General features: G+C 47.6%; 1 protein-coding gene across 4 annotated transcripts; it reads left to right on the forward strand.

Moving 5' to 3' along the window:
- Positions 1-145: 145 nt before the first annotated feature.
- On the forward strand, positions 146-16,789 carry SIRT3 (sirtuin 3). 4 transcript variants are annotated; one of them, XM_027090570.1, is made up of 7 exons: positions 405-535; positions 5,106-5,291; positions 5,374-5,606; positions 7,302-7,402; positions 13,154-13,315; positions 14,499-14,708; positions 15,319-16,789. In XM_027090570.1, exons 1-7 carry the CDS (start codon positions 453-455, stop codon positions 15,361-15,363), a joined length of 1,020 nt encoding a protein of 339 aa, XP_026946371.1. In that variant the 5' UTR covers positions 405-452; the 3' UTR covers positions 15,364-16,789. The 4 variants fall into 4 exon arrangements, with proteins under 4 accessions (XP_026946373.1, XP_026946371.1, XP_026946372.1 ...); XM_027090571.1 differs by having other exon boundaries at positions 16,281-16,789; XM_027090572.1 differs by lacking the exon at positions 405-535 and adding an exon at positions 146-238 and having other exon boundaries at positions 14,499-16,789.
- Positions 16,790-17,604: the final 815 nt, after the last annotated feature.

A 17,604-nucleotide genomic window follows, 5' to 3' on the forward strand; every position in this document is an offset into this window, starting at 1 on the left:
TAGTGGCTTTCGAGGACTAAGTATAAATATGATGCCTGTCCATAGAAAGCACTCCCAAAGTGTTAGTTATCATCGCCATCTCAATTGAAAAAAGGTGGGAGCGAGGGTAGAGAAATGCAGGTTCCTGGTTTGGTCTCGGGTACCAGAGGAGGGAGATCATCAGACTAGGAAACCGGCCCCACCTTCCGTCCACCTCCACCTGGGCTGCCGGGGCCGGGAAAGAGAGCGCGAGGCTGTGGTAAGGGCTTGCGGGAGCGGGGCGCTGGGGGACGGGGAAAGAGAGCGCGGGGCGAGGGTGCACCGAGAGGGGCGGGGCGCGCTGGAGGTGGGGAAAGAGAGCGCGAGGGTGTGATAAGGCCTTGCAGGGGAGGGACTTTCGGGGGTGGGGCGTGCTCGGGGGCGGAGCACGCACGTGACCCCTGGGCGCCTGACGCTGCGGGCTCTGGAGGAACATGGCGCTGTGGGCTTGTTCAGTTGTTCCCGCCCTCAGGCTTTGGGGCCTGGGAGGTGCGCGGCCCTGGACCCGCCGGCCTTGGTTTGTTCCGGGTGACGGCGGCGGCGGGGGTGGCGGGCGGGGCCCAGGGCGGAGACTGACCCGCTCAGGGGAGCGGAGGAGTCAGGCTTCCCCCTGCGTGGTCGGCGGGACGATTGGAGGACCTGAAAATGGCAAGTCCCTGCTCACGCGGCCCTGAAGGGTGTTCCGGAGACACCCATGGCATTCGTTTCTCGTTTCTTCCCGGGGTATTTTGGGCGTGTATAAGCAACATTACTTGTTTATTCTTGACATCCCGCCCCCTTTTTAGTTAGATTCTATTCTGTACCTGTCCTTTTTTACTTAACATGTCTTGGAGTTACTTCCATTCTAAACAAATGTTTTCTGAGCCTTTTATACTAATCTGTAGAATTCCATTATATGGATGTTTCATACTTTAACGAGTCTCTTGTTGAAATGGGTTCTAATCTTTAGTTATTACAGATAATGCTGTGTTGAATAACCTCGTTTGTACCTCACTTTTTGGATAAATTTCTAGTAGTGGAACTCCTGCGTCTACATTTTATTGCCCCACATAAAGGTGGTGCAGTTAATACTCCCACCAGCGTATGTTCATACCCCTTCACAGGTTCATACACAATAATTGCACATTTTGAGTTCTTGTCTAGGAACTGAACCTACAAGTGGAAAAATCTTAAGGCCCATAGTTGCTAATCAGAGTAGTTAGGAAACTAACTTAAATGCCCACTAATGGTCAAGTGTTTACGTAAATAATGGTACGTTCATTTAATGCCTTCTTACACAACTACCAAAAATATCGAAGAGTTTCATAAAGAAATACCAAGGAGGAGTCTTTCTTTCATCCAAGAAACTTTTAATTGGGCTCATTATCTACCAGACTGTTCTAGATGCTAGGATGGAGCCGGGGTCAGACGAACTGTTGCCTCCATGGAGCTTATTCCAGTTTCAGAATCTGCAGGCAGTTGTGTGGGTGGGGCATGGCTAAACAGTGACCCGGGCCACCAGGTGCTGATCAGGAGACCGCCATCATTCAGTAAACCCTGCTCCCACTCTCCCCACCCGCTGCTCCCACCATCAAGCAGAAGGCTGGAGGGTGCCTGCGAGGAGCAGTCCGTTTGCACAGGCTGTCTGCAAGTTGGAAGTTGTGCCTTTTTAGGGCTCTTATAAGAAATTGTCCTTTGTTGCCGTTTCCCAGGCAGCACCCATGCTTGCCCCTCAGAGCACCCCTACTCCCAGTAACTCTCATTCCATGTAGCATATACTTTAAGTCATTCAGTATGTTCTAGACATTCGGCAAAATTCTGCCGGGTGTTTTTCAGCGACAGACGTTTTACTGATGTAGATGAGAAATACACATCAAGTACCCTGAGTAATACCTTGCATGCAAGTAGGCACTCAACATTGGTAATGACTTCTACAACATGGGTATTTTTTCAACACCAGCAAGCAACTCTCCGCTTTTCCACAGACACCGACGGGGTGTCAAATTTAACTGAATTCTGACTCTGTCAGCCTGGAGATAGCACCAGCTTCCACAGGTTAAGGGCTCAGTCCCACAAGACTGACACCACTTCAGCCGCCAATCCAGGTTCACCTGTCCTTCTGACGAACTGACTACAGATCGGAGGTTCCCACGACCCCCTCCTCTGGTTGGATTCACTTGCTAGAGCGGCTCACAGAATTCAGGAAACCAGTTTACTTACTAGATCGCGGGTTTATTATAAGGGATATTAAAGGATATGAATGAACAGCCAGATGGAGAGATATGTATATAGGGCGAGGTTTGGAAGGGTTCTCAATACAGGAGCTTCTGTCCCTGTGGAGTTTAGGACCTGGCACGTGGAAGCTTTCTGGTTCACCAACCTGGCAGCTCTCTGAACCCCCTCCTTTTGGGTTTTCATGGAGGCTCCAACCCTCTAATTGTGGTCGGTCCCCCTGGCAACTATATCCCCATCCTTAGGGGATTTCCAATGGTCACCTCATTAACATAAACTCAGTGTAGTTGTGAGAGGCTTGTTATGAATAACAAGACACCCATTTCACCTTCACGGCTCTGAAGTGATTTTAGGAACTGAGGCCAAAAGGCCAAATATTGTAACGAAAGATGCTCCCGTTGCTCTTAGGAAATTCAGAGAGTTCTGGGACAGAGACCAAAATATATATTTATTATAAATCACAGTATCACAACTTCCCTCTCATTCCTTTTGCATTTCTCATAATAATTTGCATTTAGGAGGAGCTCAGTAAATGTTTGGGTGAGGACCTTAGGTGAATAGATGTTGTTGATGCTGTGTGCAGGGGGGCATTTAATAGCTGTGGTTGGAACCAGAACCTTCTCTTTCCTTCCTAACCATCTGACTGGTTTTCATCGGAAAACCCTCTTTGGAGATTTCATTGACTTTTGCACTCAGAAGAGCTGCCTTCACAGGTGATTTTATGCAAGTCTTTGATGCAGCAGAACTTTCTTCAGAATCTAGGGGCCTCTCTGCAAGAGCCTGGGGAGGAGTGGGGAAGCATTGTTTTCCCTGCTGCATCTATTTCCTGTACCTTCTGCTGGGAGGTTTACAGCTATGGATTTTTTTCAAAAGACTGTAGGAATCGTCTCTGGCTCCCTTGCTTTTAGCTTCGGCAGCTGAGGCTCAGGGTGCTTGAGCGACTTGGTGAGACAGGCAGTGAGCTAGGGCTGTGCCTCTCCTTTTGGTGCCCTCGGCCCTGCCTTCCCTTGCCACGTTCCTCTTTCTCATCACACACCTTTCTGAGGTCTGTTCTTTGGAAAACCAAGATGATGCTTTGTGTGTCAGGAGAGGCATCACAAATGGACTGAGTGGCCAGCAAGCCCCTGAGTTGCACTGTCATTTACCCCAGAGTGGAGTGTGAGAGTGCAGGAAGGGAAGGGGTGACAGGCACCCTAAAGGGAGGAGGGGGAGCCAGCACTGTCACCTTTCAGAGGAGGGCGAAGTGACTTCTCACCGGGTTCATCAGTGGCTTCATGAAGGAGGTGGCCTTGACTCTGGGAGACTTTGGACACGCTGAGGTGGAAAAAGGTCTTTTCAGGCAAAGGAGCTGGGTTTAGGGTGTATACGAGAACCAGGAAAGGAGGGGTCTGTGAGAGGGAGTAGCGGGGTTGAAGCCATCACTGGGGCGGGGTGTGTTGTGCTAAGATGTTAGGGTGCTCTGGCTGGCAGAGGGCGTCTGGGCAAACCTCACCAGCCGTGTGTAAGCAGGTGGGTCTGTGCAGATTTTTCAGGAACAAGAGAAAAACCAAAGACAGAGCAAACAAGGGAGTGAGTTAGGGTCGCACTCCTGGAGGATAAGCTCTGGGTTGTCCTGACCTGTGTGTAAAGATGTGCTTTTAGCCTGTTTCTTGCTTGTATCACAAATGAGTAAAATAAATACTCTGTTTCCTGTTTTTATGTCTGTATTCACTTTAGATTTGTCAATCGTTTGGGGAGGGCTGTCGTTTCAGTTGGTTTAATCTCTTTTCCTGTCAGGGTGGAGGGCGATGTCCCGGAGGCGGGTCATCAGGCCCTTCTCCTGGAGGATGGGTGTGGTAGCTGCCAGCCCTTGGGGTGTGAGGAAGGTGCCCTGTGTGGTGGGGCTGGCCGTCTTGAACTCTGGGTGAGCTGCCAGAGTGCTGCCAGGCGGTGATGAAGTTGTGCAGCTCAGGCAGCTGCCAGATGAGGGCCCCGAGAGCAGATCAGTAAACCCAGAAGGCCTTCAGGCCCGCACTCGTCTCTAGCCTGCGCGCCCCCAGTGGCTGCAGACTTGCTTCAGTGGAACGTGTTTCAGGTGTCGCTCCAGGCTCTGTGCTGTCTGTGTTGCCCTCGTCTTCTTCCGGGTGCTTTCCTGGGTTTGGAGTCACTTACTGAGTCCTGATGCCTCTCCGAAGCCTGTGACTTGTTTATTGTGTGTCTTGCTCTTTTTGTGTGTGGAAGAGCACCTCACCCCTGACCGTTAAACTTGTTGAGAGCGTCTCAGCTCCTGGTCTCTGGAGTTTTGCGGGGAGACCCCGAGGTCCAGTCTGCCCACTGCCTTGCCTGGGTTCTGTGACTTGTTTGGCTGCCATGTAACATGAGCAGCCTCCTGAGTAGTCGTGGACGTTGAAGTTTCTGCAGCAGTTTGAATCGCTCACTGTTAGGATATGAATGTTTGTTTTTGGAATGGTCTCTTGAACCCACTTATCATCCTGGTAATATTTGGTGTAAAGTCTGAGATGTTTAACTTTCTTTAAATGTCACTGAGTATTTGTCACGTCCCAGGTATGTTGGGGCGTATGGCTCTGCAGAGAGTATCCCCAGAGACCCCGCACAGAGACGCCCTTGGCTCTAGCTTGAGCCTTCAGCGCTAGCCTTTGATAACAGGAATTGTGAAATGATACTTTCCTTATTTGCACAGTTGCTATTAACCTGAAATACATCTTGATTTCTGAGTTTGTATTTTATCCATGGTGAGAAAGGTGGTCGTTTGGGGGGCAGGAGGGAAGTGTGCGGCCATTCTCAGTGGTGGGGTTGGGGAGGGGAGACATGGCTCATTCTTGCTAGCATGAACTGGATTATCATCGGTTACGTGACTGCTCTCCTTTTCCTGTCAGTGTTGCAGGTGGAGGAAGGCCCATATCTTTTTCTGCCGGTGCCTCAAGTGTCTCTGGAAGCGGAGGCCACAGTCAGAAGTTTCTCCTGCAGGACATTGCTGAGCTGATTAAAACCAGAGCCTGCCAGAGGGTGGTGGTCATGGTGGGGGCCGGCATCAGCACACCCAGCGGCGTCCCAGACTTCAGGTGCCGTGCAGTCCCCATGCACCTCCCTGGCTGCCTGGGGCTCTCTCCTGAAGGGCTCAGAGCCTCTTGCTTCTCTCTGCAGATCTCCAGGGACCGGATACTACAGCAACCTCCAGCAGTACAAGATCCCCTACCCCGAGGCCATTTTTGAGCTGTCATTTTTCTTTCGCGATCCCAAGCCGTTTTTCACTTTTGCCAAGGAGCTATACCCTGGGAACTATAGGCCTAATGCCACTCACTACTTCCTGCGACTGCTCCATGACAAGGGGCTGCTTCTGCGGCTCTACACACAGAACATCGATGGGCTTGAGAGAGGTGAGACCTCCGTCCTGTCTCACATCTTCTCACTCCTGCAGGGAAGGCTCAGGTGCCTGTTTCTGGGTAGGGCTGAGGCCCAGTGCTTATTCCCCATCCTTGTGACTGATTTTGAGCCAAAAAGTTTTGCCTTTGTCCCCCCCAAAAATGTCCTCTGTGTGTTTAAGTATCACTGTTGGGACCTCATTGGTGGACCCATTTTCTGGGCTGTGAGTTTGGGATAGAACTAAAGTTGACATTGGGAGCTTCTGATCCGTTGATTTCTTTTCTTTTTATATGTATATATTTTAAAATATTTATTTATTTATTTATTTGGCTGCATCAGGTCTTAGTTGCGGCACACAGGATCTTTGTTGCGGTGCGTGGGCTTCTCTCTAGTCGTGGCGCACGGGCTCCAGAGCACGTGGCCTCAGTAGTTGCGGTACACAGGCTCTCTAGTCGTGGCACGTGGGCTTAGTTGCCCTGCGGCATGTGGGATATTCGGTCCCCAACCGGGGATCAAACCCATGTCCTCTGCATTGGAAGGCGGATTCTTAACCACTGGACCGCAAGCGAAGTCCCCTAATGATTTCTTTTTTAAAGTTTTCATTATGGGATTTTCCGAGCACACAAAAATGAAGAGAAGAATGTAATGAATCCTCATGTCCTCATCACCTCATCATGGCTAGTCCTGTTTAATCTGTGTCCTACCCCACCTCTCTCTCACCCCCAACTATTTTGAAGCAGATCCCTCTCATCATAAATTTAATACATAAATCTAGCAATGGATATCTTTAGAAGATAAAGACTTTTAAAACACAACCATGATATTGTCACACAGAGAAATCACTCATAATTCCTTAAGTTCATCAAACTCAGTGTGTGGTGATTTCTTGACTGCCTAGGTGGCGGCCACAACCAGTGATTCATGGGTCATACTGTCATACAGACCCCTGGCCGTGCACCCTAGAGAAGCAGTTGCCGGGGCCTCTTCTTACGTGCAGTGACGCTGGCAGGTGCTGACAGGCAACTCTCAGCAAGCCAGCGGCAGCTCAGCCAGGCTGTGGGTGTGTTGTGATTCGAAAAATGGAGTTATCTCGACTCCAGGAAAATGTTTCTTTGCTAGAAGGACTCTACAGCTTGGAACCACATAGGCAGCAGTGAATACCCCATGGGGACAGTCTCTCTCCTGGAGTTGCAGCAGGGCAGGCCTTGTGGGAAGGCGGGAGTGTGTGGCTGTGAGCCTCGGCGTATGTACAGTGAGGACAGTGGGAAACCACTGCAGCTAGGACCAGGTCTGTGTACCTACAGTCTTCCAGAGCTGACGGTGATAACAAAAACTTCATGATAAGTTACCTTTTGTCTGTTTTTCTACAGGTTTTTGGAAATGTATTTATAATATTTTCTCACTTTTACTAGGTGTCTGTAGCATAGAAAATGTTTTTCTTAGTATTGGGTGTACTTTTATCTGGACTTAAATGTTTTTTCTACTGTGTTTTCACAGGCTTTGTTTTAACTGTGATTCGGCTCCATGTTGGAGCCTCACCCCTGAGGTTATTCTGATCAGTGGGTGTCGTTTGTAGGTGACAGAGGCGGGGCCGTCGGGCTTCCACCAAGGGCAGTGACTCCTGGAGGGCCTGCTCAGCCCAGAGGTTACACTAAGGGGCTTCCGCCCAAGCTGGGGGCAGCAGCACTTAGCTTTGGTTTGAATTTCAGCGTCTGGCATCCCTGCCTCAAAGCTCGTTGAAGCTCATGGATCCTTTGCCTCTGCCACCTGCACCGTCTGCCGAAGACCCTTCCCAGGGGAGGACTTTTGGGTGAGTTGTCACACTGACAGTTCTCTCCCTTCTGCCTTTCTCACTGGGAGTAAGCTGGAGAAGCGGTGTTGCATAAGCATCATGTCGGAAGGACAACAGAACAGTAATACTAAGGAAAATATTTTTAATATGTACTTGTAAAAAATTAAGGCAATACAAACAACAAGGATTTACGGTATAGCATAGGGAACTAGCTTTAATAACCTATAAGGGAAAAGAATAAAAAAAGAATATGGATACATACATATATAGACACATGTATAACCGAATCCCTTTGCTGTACACCTGAAACTAACACAATATCGTAAACCAGCTGTACTTCAGTTTTTTAAAAATGTGCAAGTCCTAACTCCCAGTACCTGTAAATATAAACTTATTGGGCCATAGGATCTTTTCAGATTAAAAAAAAAATAAGGCAATAGAGAAATATATAGGGAAAAATGAATCTGCCTTCATCCAGTTCCTGTAGCCCACTTTTAACAGTTTGGTGTATAATGTTCCAGGCCTTAAAAAAAGAAAGATATGTATATACAAACATACATGCACACTTCTGGGTACTTACACCGACACACAGTTACAATTTTTTTTCATTAATGGGGTCATTAAGATTAATGTGCAACATGCTTTGTCACTGAGCAAAATTTCATGGATATTTTGTGTCAATAACTACAGCTCTACTTACTGTTTTTAGTAACTATAGAGCATTCCATTTAGCAATTCACCTGTTGTGGGATATGTTATGATGTTTGTGATTTTTACTATTAAAAATAATACAGTAATGATACCCATGTTTACACCTCTGTGTACTTCTGGGAATATTTGGGAATAGAATTTTTTTTTTTAATTTTATTGAAGTATAGTTGATTCACAATGTTGTGTTTAATTTCTGCTGTACAGCAGAGTGACCAGTTATACATATATATATTCTTTTTCACATTCTTTTCCATTATGGTTTATCACAGGATATTGAATATAGTTCCCTGTGCTATACTGTAGGCCCTTGTAGTTTATCCATCCTATATATAATAGTTTGCATTTGCTAATCCCACACTCCCAATCCATCCCTCCCACACCTCCCTACCCCTTGGCAACCACAAGTCTGTTCTCCTTCTCTGTGAGTCTGTTTCTGTTTCGTAGATGTGTTCATTTGTGCTGTATTTTAGATTCCACGTATAAGTGAGATCCTATGGTATTTGTCTTTCTCGTTCTGACTTACTTTGCTTAGTATGATCATCTCTAGGTCCATCCATGTGGCTGCAAATGGCATTATTTCAGTCTTTTAAATGGCTGAGTAATATTCCATTGTATATATCTATATACACCACATCTTTATCCTAGAATGGGTTTTTTTGGTTTCTTTTTTTTTTTTTTTTTTGCGGTACGCGGGCCTCTCACTGTTGTGGCCTCTCCCGTTGCGGAGCACAGGCTCCGGACACGCAGGCTCAGCGGCCATGGCTTACAGGCCCAGCCGCTCCGCGGCATGTGGGATCTTCCCGGACCGGGCCACGAACCCGTGTCCCCTGCATCGGCAGGCGGACTCTCAACCACTGCGCCACCAGAGAAGCCCTGTTTGTAGATTTTTTCATGATGGCCATTCTGACTAGTGTGAGGTGATACCTCCTTGTAGTTTTGATTTGCACTTCTCTCATAATTAGTGATGTTGAGCATCTTTTCACGTGCCTCTTGGCCATCTGTATGTCTTCTTTGGAGAAATGTATATTTAGGTTAGGATTTCCGTCCATTTTTGGATTGGGTTGTTTGTTTTTTTGATATTGAGTTGCATGAGCTCTTTGTATATTTTGGAGATTAATCCTTTGTCCGTTGATTCATTTGCAAATATTCTCTTCAATTCTGAGGGTTGTCTTTTCATCTTGTTTATGGTTTCCTTTGCTGTGCAAAAGCTTTTAAGTTTCATTAGGTCCCATTTGTTTATTTTTGTTTTTGTTTCCATTACTCTAGGAGGTGGGTCAAAAAAGATCTTGCTGTGATTTATGTCAAAGAGTGTTCTTCCTATGTTTTCCTCTAAGAGTATTATAGTGTTCGGTCTTACATTTAGGTCTTTAATCCATTTTGAGTTTATTTATTTATTTATATACAGTTGGTTTTTTTTAATAGTTTTTTTTTTTTTTTTAGATGTTGGGGTAGGAGTTTATTAATTTTTTATTTTTGCTGCGTTGGGTCTTCGTTTCTGTGTGAAGGCTTTCTCTAGTTGTGGCAAGTGGGGGTCACTCTTCATCGCGGTGCGCGGGCCTCTCACTACAGCGGCCTCTCTTGTTGCGGAGCACAGGCTCCAGACACGCAGGCTCAGTAGTTGTGGCTCACGGGCCTAGTTGCTCCGTGGCATATGGGATCCTCCCAGACCAGGGCTCGAACCCGTGTCCCCTGCATTGGTAGGCAGATTCTCAACCACTGCGCCACCAGGGAAGCCCCATGAGTTTATTTTTGTGTATGGTGTTAGGGAGTGTTCTAATTTCATTCTTTTACATGTAGCTGTCCAGTTTTCCCAGCACCGCTTATTGAAGAGACTGTCTTTTCTCCGTTGTATATCCTTGCGGAAGGTGGATTCTTAACCACTGGACCACTGGGGAAGTCCCTAGAATGGGTTTTTTAAAGTAGAGTAAGATAGGGTGGAAAATCTTAAATAAAGATGAAATTCTGAAATATCAACATGGCACAGGATCCTGTCTTTTATTTTTTATTGAGGTGAAATTCACATAGCATAAAATTAACCATTTTAAAGTGTACCGTCTATTGGTATTTAGTACATTCACTGTGTTGTGCAACCGCCACCTCTGTCTAATTCCAAAATATTTTCATCACCCCAAAGGAAAACCCTGTATCCACTAATCAGTCAACCCTATTCCCTTCCTGCCCCCAACCCCTAGCAACCACTGATTTTTAAAAAAATTCTATTGGAGTGTAGTTGATTTACAGTGTTGTGTTAGTTTCAGGTGTACAGCAAAGTGATTCAGTTATACATATACATATATTCATTCTTTTTCAGATTCTTTTCCCGTATAGGTTATTACAGAATATTGAGTACAGTTTCCTGTGTTATACAGTAGGTCCTTGTTGGTATATAGTAGTGTGTATATGTTAATCCCAGGCTCCTAACTTATCCCTCCCTACCACGTTTCCCCTTTGGTAGCCATAAGTTTGTTTTTGAAATCTGTGAGTGTGTTTCTGTTTTGTAAATAAGTTCATTTGTATCATTAAAAAAAATTAGATTCCACATATGAGTGATATCATATATATGTCTTTCTCTGTCTGACTTCCTTCACTTAGTATGGTAATCTCTAGGTCCATCCATGTTGCTGCAAATGGCATTATTTTGTTATTTTTTATGGCTGAGTAATATTCCATGGTGTATATGTACTACATCTTCTTTATCCATTCCTCTGTTGATGGACATTTAGGTTGGCAATCACGGATCTTTTTGTTGTCTCCATAGTTTTGCCCTTTCCAGAATGTCATAGAGTTGGAATCATACAATATGCAGCCTTTTCTCACTGGCTTCTTTCACTTAGCATTATGTATTTAAGGTTCCTCCATGTCTTTTCATGGCCTGATAAGCACTTTTTTTTTTTTAGGCTAATATTCCATTTGCTGGATGTAACACAGTTTGTTTATCCATTCACCTACTAAAGGACATCTTGATTGCTTTGGCAATTATGAATAAAGTTGCTATAAACATCCATGTGCAGGTTTTTATGTGGACATAAGTTCCTCTGGGTAAATACCAAGGAGCGTGATTGCTGAATGCTATGGTAAGACTGTGTTTAGTTTGTGTCTTCCCAAGGGGCTGCCCCATTTTGCATTCTCAGCGGCAGTGAATGTGAGTTCCTGTTGCTCCACATCCTCATAAGCACTTGGTGTTGTCAGTGTTCTGATTCTGGCCGTTCTTAATAGGTGTGTAGTGGAATATCATTGTTTAATTTGCAATTTCCTAGTGGCATATGATGTTGAACTTGTTTCATATGCTCATTTACCATCTGTATATCTTCTTTGGTGAGGTCTTGGGCTCAGTTTTTAACTGGGTTGCCCATTTTCTTATTGTTCTTTATCAGATGTGTCTTTTGCATATTTTCTCCCCGTCTGTGACTTGTCGTCTCATCCTCTTATTGTCTTTCACAGAGGAGAAGTCTTTAATTTTAATGAAGCCTGACTTACCATATTTTTCTTTCATCGATCGTCTTCTTCCGGATCGTGCTGGCTATTCTGAGTCTTCTGCTTTCCGTATCAGCTTTAGAATCAGTCTGTTGCTATCTATTCTCTGCATATTTTAAAAAACTTTTCTCTTTGGAGTTTTGCACTTTACTATGGTTTGTCTCCGTATGGATTTCCTTTTGTTTATTCTGCTTAAAAATTGTAGAGCTTTCTGAATCTGAGGTTTGATATCTTTCATTTTTGCTGAAAAATCTTCAGTCATGATCCCTTCAGACAGTGACTGCCCCACCATGTCGTGTCCTCTCTGTGTGGACCTTGGGTGAAACACCTCTGAGACTGGTTCACACTGTCCGCAGCCCTTGGCGGCTCTTTTCTACACCCATCCTGCTCGTCTTTGTGCTGCATTCTGGGTTCTTCTCCTGATCTACTTTCCAGTTTATCGATATTCTGTTCTGTCATAGAGGATAAAGCCCTTCCACTGAGCTTTAATTTTCGATACTCTACTTTTTATTACTGGAAGTTCTATCTGGTTCTTTTTCAAATCCACGACATTATTTTGTATAGCTTTCTATCTCCAATAGATATTTCAAGCCTGTCTTTTTAAAAATTTACCCATAATATAGTTTCTAATCTGTATCTGCGAATATCTGAAGTCGTTGACCAGCCCATCTCTTTTGTCTGTTGTTTCTGCTGCTCCTTACTGGGTTCTGCCTGCAAAAACAAATCCCATTAGCTGTAAAGGTTTATCTTAGAAGCCAGGTGTCTTTTTCCTTAGTTTCCTCCTCTAATGTCTAGCCCAAGCATGAATCCAAGTGTAGCAGGATATAATAATAGCTTACATCTGCTTCACCTTGGCCTGCAAGGAGGAAGTCTGTGGAAAATGTTGTGACTCATAACTCCAGCCAGTGAGTTGAAGCCGACCTGAATGTCTTCAGGGCTAAGGTGATGATGTCAGGATCACTTCAGCTAAAATCAGGGACAAATTGAATAATGCCTGTTGTTGGCCAAATGCCTACAGAGTACTTCTGAGGACTATATAATCAGTACAGTTGACCTTTGAACACGGGTTTGAACTGTGTGGGTCCACTCATATGTGGATTTTTTTCAATAAATGTGTACTCCAGGACTACTTGATCCATGGTTGGTTGAACCACAGATACAGAGGAACCATCTGTACAGGGGGTTAACTAACTCTAAGTTCTGTATAGATTTTCATTTGTGCGGAGGGTTGGTGCCCCTGACCCCTGTATTGTTCCAAGTTCAGCTGTGTTTCCTCAGCACCTGCATATCTCTGATAAGCACCCCAGGTGCAGAGCGTAGTGTTCAATGCGTTGGATATCGTATGGTGTCCATGATCTGCTTTCAAATACTGCAAGCTTCCCAAACTCTGGGGTGCTATATGAAACTGGCAGAGTGTCAGTAATTGCTGAAGCTGGGTTCATTATAGACAGGGGGCTTCACTGTAGTACTGTCTCAGCTGTGGAACGCTTGACAGTTTCTCAATAAGAAGCTGGTTTTGCCTTTTCCGTTTAAAGTGTGTTGTGACAGCTTCCTTGGGCCCCCTTTCTCTCTGTGTCACCCCAGGCCGACGTGATGGTGGACACGGTCCCACGCTGCCCGGTCTGCACTGGCGTTGTGAAGCCCGACATCGTATTCTTTGGGGAGATGCTGCCCCACAGGTTCCTGCTGCATCTGGCTGACTTCCCCATGGCAGACCTGCTGCTCATCCTTGGGACCTCTCTGGAGGTTTGTCAGCAGGCCTTGCGGTGCACAGACCTGTGGGGAGGAGGCTGGCGGGACGAGGCAGAGGAGGTGGGGCTGGTGGGACAGACGCTCTGGGGCCACACCTCTGGAAGATGAGTGGATTCAACATGCGAGGAGGCAGAGGTGTTCCAGGCCTAGAATGGGGAGCAGGGAGGATGCTCAGCGTTGGAGGTATCCAGAGTGCAGGTGGGCACAGTGCGCAAGGGGAAGGGGTGTGGGAGACGTGAGGCGGGAGCAGGTCTCCCAGGTCGTATCACAGAGACCGACCTTGTGTAGAGGCAGTGAAACCAGGGATGTAGCTGGTCATCCTCGGGATCAGAGAGACTTGGGGACAGGGACTGAAGTGAGCAGATGTCCAGGAGGCTGAGCACAGTCAGACTGCGGGGCTATGAGAGACGGCAGAGAGGGAACGGCTGGACTCGGAGCCTGGCGTCACTTTGAGGACCGAAGAGAGAGGTGTCTGTCTCTTCGTGGGGGTCAGGGCCTTTGCTGGGGAGGGGGAATCTGGATCAGGGATGCTGAGTGCAGTCCTGCACACGTGTGTTTGAGGGGCCTGGGAGATGCCTCCGGATTTGAAGCTCAGGAGACTTCTAAAGGACGTGATGAGACCCTGAAATGGGCTGCGCCTGATTGGATGCAGGCACCAAGGGGCAGAGGGGCCAGAAAGACCTGTGCCTGGGGCCCCAGCCAGTCAGAGGCCCAGAGCTGTGTGTTTCTTCAGTGAACCTGCCTGCTGTGTGCCAGGCCCTGTTGCAGTGTGTGTGTCAGGACCCGCTCAGTGGTGGCCCCTCTGTGAGGGGCCGGGCCCTTGCTCTCAGGGAGCGAGACCAGATAGACGAGCTGTCATGTCACTGGTGAGTGTGGATGAGGAGGGCAGGTAAGGTGGTGTGCATGAACTTTAGCAGGGAGACCCACAGGACCCAGGAGATGTCGGAAGAGAAAGGGGGCGTGGATGAGAGGCAGGCTGGGGTGGGGGAACAAGGGCATCGAGACCCAGCGGTGGGAGTGCTACTGAAGAAATGAAACGGATGCTGGGTTTTCTCCATATCCAAGGTCTCACTGTCAGTCTGTGCTGTCCCTCCGAGGCTGCAGGGGCTGTGGCAGAAAGGTCCTGAGGGCTTGGGAGGGCGGGCACTGTGCTCCTCACGTTTGGGCAATTTTTCAGGTGGAACCTTTCGCCAGCTTGTCTGAGGCCGTGAGGAGCTCGGTGCCCCGACTGCTCATCAACCGGGACTTGGTGGGGTCCTTGGCTAGGCATCCTCGGGGCAGGGATGTGGTCCAGCTGGGGGACGTGGTTCACGGTGTGAAAAGGCTGGTGGAGCTTCTGGGCTGGACGGAGGAGATGCGGGACCTCATCCAGCGGGAAACTGGAAAGGTAGGGACGGCTGAGAGTCACGGGAGGGGCCATCTCTTCTACTCTGGGGTCTGGTCAACCTGGAGTGGCGCCCTCTTTGGCTAAAACAGTAACAGTAATAGGTAATATTGCTGTTAACCCTGTACCAGGCACTGTTTGGCGCCATCTATGTGCTTATGAATCGGGTGCTGTGATTCTTAATACCTCTGTTTAGAGATGAAGAAACTGATGCTTCGTTCCTGCTGAGTGGCAGAGTGGAGATGAGGGTCTAGGCAGACAGGGCTGTCGTTCTGCAGTCGTCACACTTCAGCTGTCTTTGTACCCTAAACTGAAGGAGCACTCCAGGATAAGATGTGATTCTGAAGTTCTCTGAACCTGTGTGGGATGATGCTTTTAGGAGATAATCAGAGTGAGAGGAGTTGACGTATCATCTGCTGAGCGTAGAAAGTCAGAGAGCCTTGATCTCTCTAGATGTCAAACCTCCTATAAACAAGTGAGGTTACAGAAGATGCAGTTTCCCATGAGAATCAGTTAGCACGTGTAGCCTTGATGTGAGGGGTTCTTTTCTACAGGGGGCAGCATTAAGCATTTTAAGTCCAGTTGTCTCAAAGAGGATTATTTATGATGACAGCCAGGTTTAACACTGCTGGAAGTGGACTTCACTAGAATGCTGTAAGTTATATTCTTGCCATCTTGGGAAACCTCTCACCTTCTGGCTGTGGCTGCTTCAGGACTCAGGGCCATGAGTCAGCCCTTTCCTCTCACCTCCACTGGCAAAAGCCCCCAGCCTCTGGCTACAGCCTGATTTCTTACCAATTTGAACCAAAGCAAGAAGAATATGAGGCTTTTTAAAGATATAAGACTTTGCAGTTATATTGTTTTCATGATATTAGACATCATTGCCTTTCAATCCAGAGTTTGGCTCTTAGGGATAAGATGTAGGACGGTGCCATTTCTCATCTCATTATATGGAGGAAATAAAGACCATCAAATGTTAAAGTCACGTTGCTGGGTCGCTTAATGGAAGCAGAGTCCGGCTAATACGGATGCTTACACTTTACACCTCGAGAGGAACCGTAGCAGATGCCTTGCTCACAGGGGAGTAGAGATCTTGGTCAGATCCGCCTGGCAGCTTACACAGGAGCCTTGGGTGGCTGACTTCCTACTTCCATATAACAGCAAGACAAAGTCAAGTAGCCTCTATAGACGTTTAGAATTATAGTCCTATAGGATTTGACCTGTGCTATTTTCTAGTTCCACAGAAATTTGTGTAAAGTTACGATTTTAGGGGTTTACGTATTTTAAAAGAGTTGCTGTCCAAGAATAAACACTAAGGGATGAGCTGAAGTCTAAGTTGGATTACTTTTCCAAACAGTGAACGTACTTGAGTGCATCTCGACTGGTTACTTAAGTGAAGCCCTCCATTTAGCCGCCCAGTTTTGCCCAGCCCTGCTGGCATCGTCTTAACTTGGTTGAACAGCAGCATTTGCGGACAGAAAAGCTTCCGTTTTAGGAAATAATTCAATTCCAGGCCCTGAGATGTGCCCAGGTATGTTTTCAGATAACCAGTTTCCTCTCTCCTTTGTGCTCCAGCTTGATGGTTGGGACAAATTAGGAGAGTGAGGGCTGCTCCTCACGCCAGAAAGGGCTACACGGGAGCCACTGCCCACTTCTGACGAGCCCTCTGCCTGAAGAACAGCTCGGGCACGCTTACAAATTTTGGCTGAACCAGAACATGCGACCTGAGGCTGCCCCTGGAGTGTCTTCCCAGGTCATGAGTCTGTGCACTCGGGGCCACCCCAGCCACAGATGTGCAGGAGCTGCCTGGCCTGACTTTTTGCTGAAGCTCTTAATGCCACAAGCGTTCTTCTGATGGTCAACCTCTTGGACTCAGACAACCTGGAACCCCAGACTGGACTCCATCTGAAGGGCAGGTTTAGCATCTGTCCACTTGGGTCGAGCAGCCCCAGTCACACCCCAAGTGTGGGCCTGGGTCCCAGGTAATGCACTAGGGTTTTCTAGCGCGGTGGCCTCTTTAGTAGGTTTATTTTTAGAGATTGTCCTTCATTTCTGGCATGAAGTAAACTAATAGAGAAACTGGGCATCCCTTCATTTTTGTCTCCTGAAAGGGAAGATGAACGTGGAAAGGGGAGCTTGGGGGTGTGTGCGTGTCTCTCCTCTACTGAAACAACCCGAGGACTGAGAACATTTGTCCCTGATTCATCTCGGAGATGGGCATAGTGCCCTCTTCCAGCTCAAGTCCACGGGACTTTCAGAGCACCCAGCACCCCTCATGAAGGTCATCCCATCCTGTTCACTCGACCCTGATGCCTTTCACATCAACCCCCAGAAACTCATCTGTTCCAGACCATTCCAGCAGCTTCCTGTCTCCCTGTTTCTCCTCGCCCCCATCAGGCCTTCTTCCAGTAATGCTGCTAGAATTAACCTCTAAGACAGAAGGCAGTACTCATTTGGAAACCTCGCCCAGCTCCCTGACCTGTGCTCAGGCCACACTGCTGTTTGGGCAGAACATACTGTGGTCTCCCTGCTTCTGTACAGGCCTCTTCTGGGGTTGCCCCAACCCTGCCCCCAGTGCTTTCTCCTTCCTGGCATCTTGTCTTCCCCACTGGGCCCCTGGGCTGGAGCAGATCTCACCGACAGACTCCTCAGGAGACCTGGTGGCCTCACTCTTCAAGAACAAGACATGCGGGCTTCCCTGGTGGCAAAGTGGTCGAGAGTCCGCCTGCCGATGCAGGGGACACGGGTTCGTGCCCCGGTCCGGGAAGATCCCACATGCCGCGCAGCGGCTGGGCCCGTGAGCCATGGCCGCTGAGCCTGCGCGTCCGGAGCCTGTGCTCCGCAACGGGAGAGGCCACAACGAGAGGCCTGCGTACAGCAAAAAAAAAAAAAAAAAAGA

This window comes from Aethalodelphis obliquidens, unplaced genomic scaffold, assembly GCF_003676395.1.
Source record: "Aethalodelphis obliquidens isolate GAN/ISIS:26980383/991018 unplaced genomic scaffold, ASM367639v1 scaffold69, whole genome shotgun sequence".
Lineage (NCBI taxonomy): Eukaryota > Metazoa > Chordata > Mammalia > Artiodactyla > Delphinidae > Aethalodelphis > Aethalodelphis obliquidens.

Excerpts from the sequence above, each read along its gene's own strand:
- SIRT3 (XM_027090569.1), top strand. The coding sequence starts at position 453 with ATGGCGCTGTGGGCTTGTTCAGTTGTTCCCGCCCTCAGGCTTTGGGGC. Across the intron at positions 536-5,105 it reads CCCTGGACCCGCCGGCCTTG|TGTTGCAGGTGGAGGAAGGC; the intron begins GTTTGTTCCGGG and ends TTTTCCTGTCAG. Across the intron at positions 13,316-14,498 it reads TCCTTGGGACCTCTCTGGAG|GTGGAACCTTTCGCCAGCTT; the intron begins GTTTGTCAGCAG and ends GCAATTTTTCAG.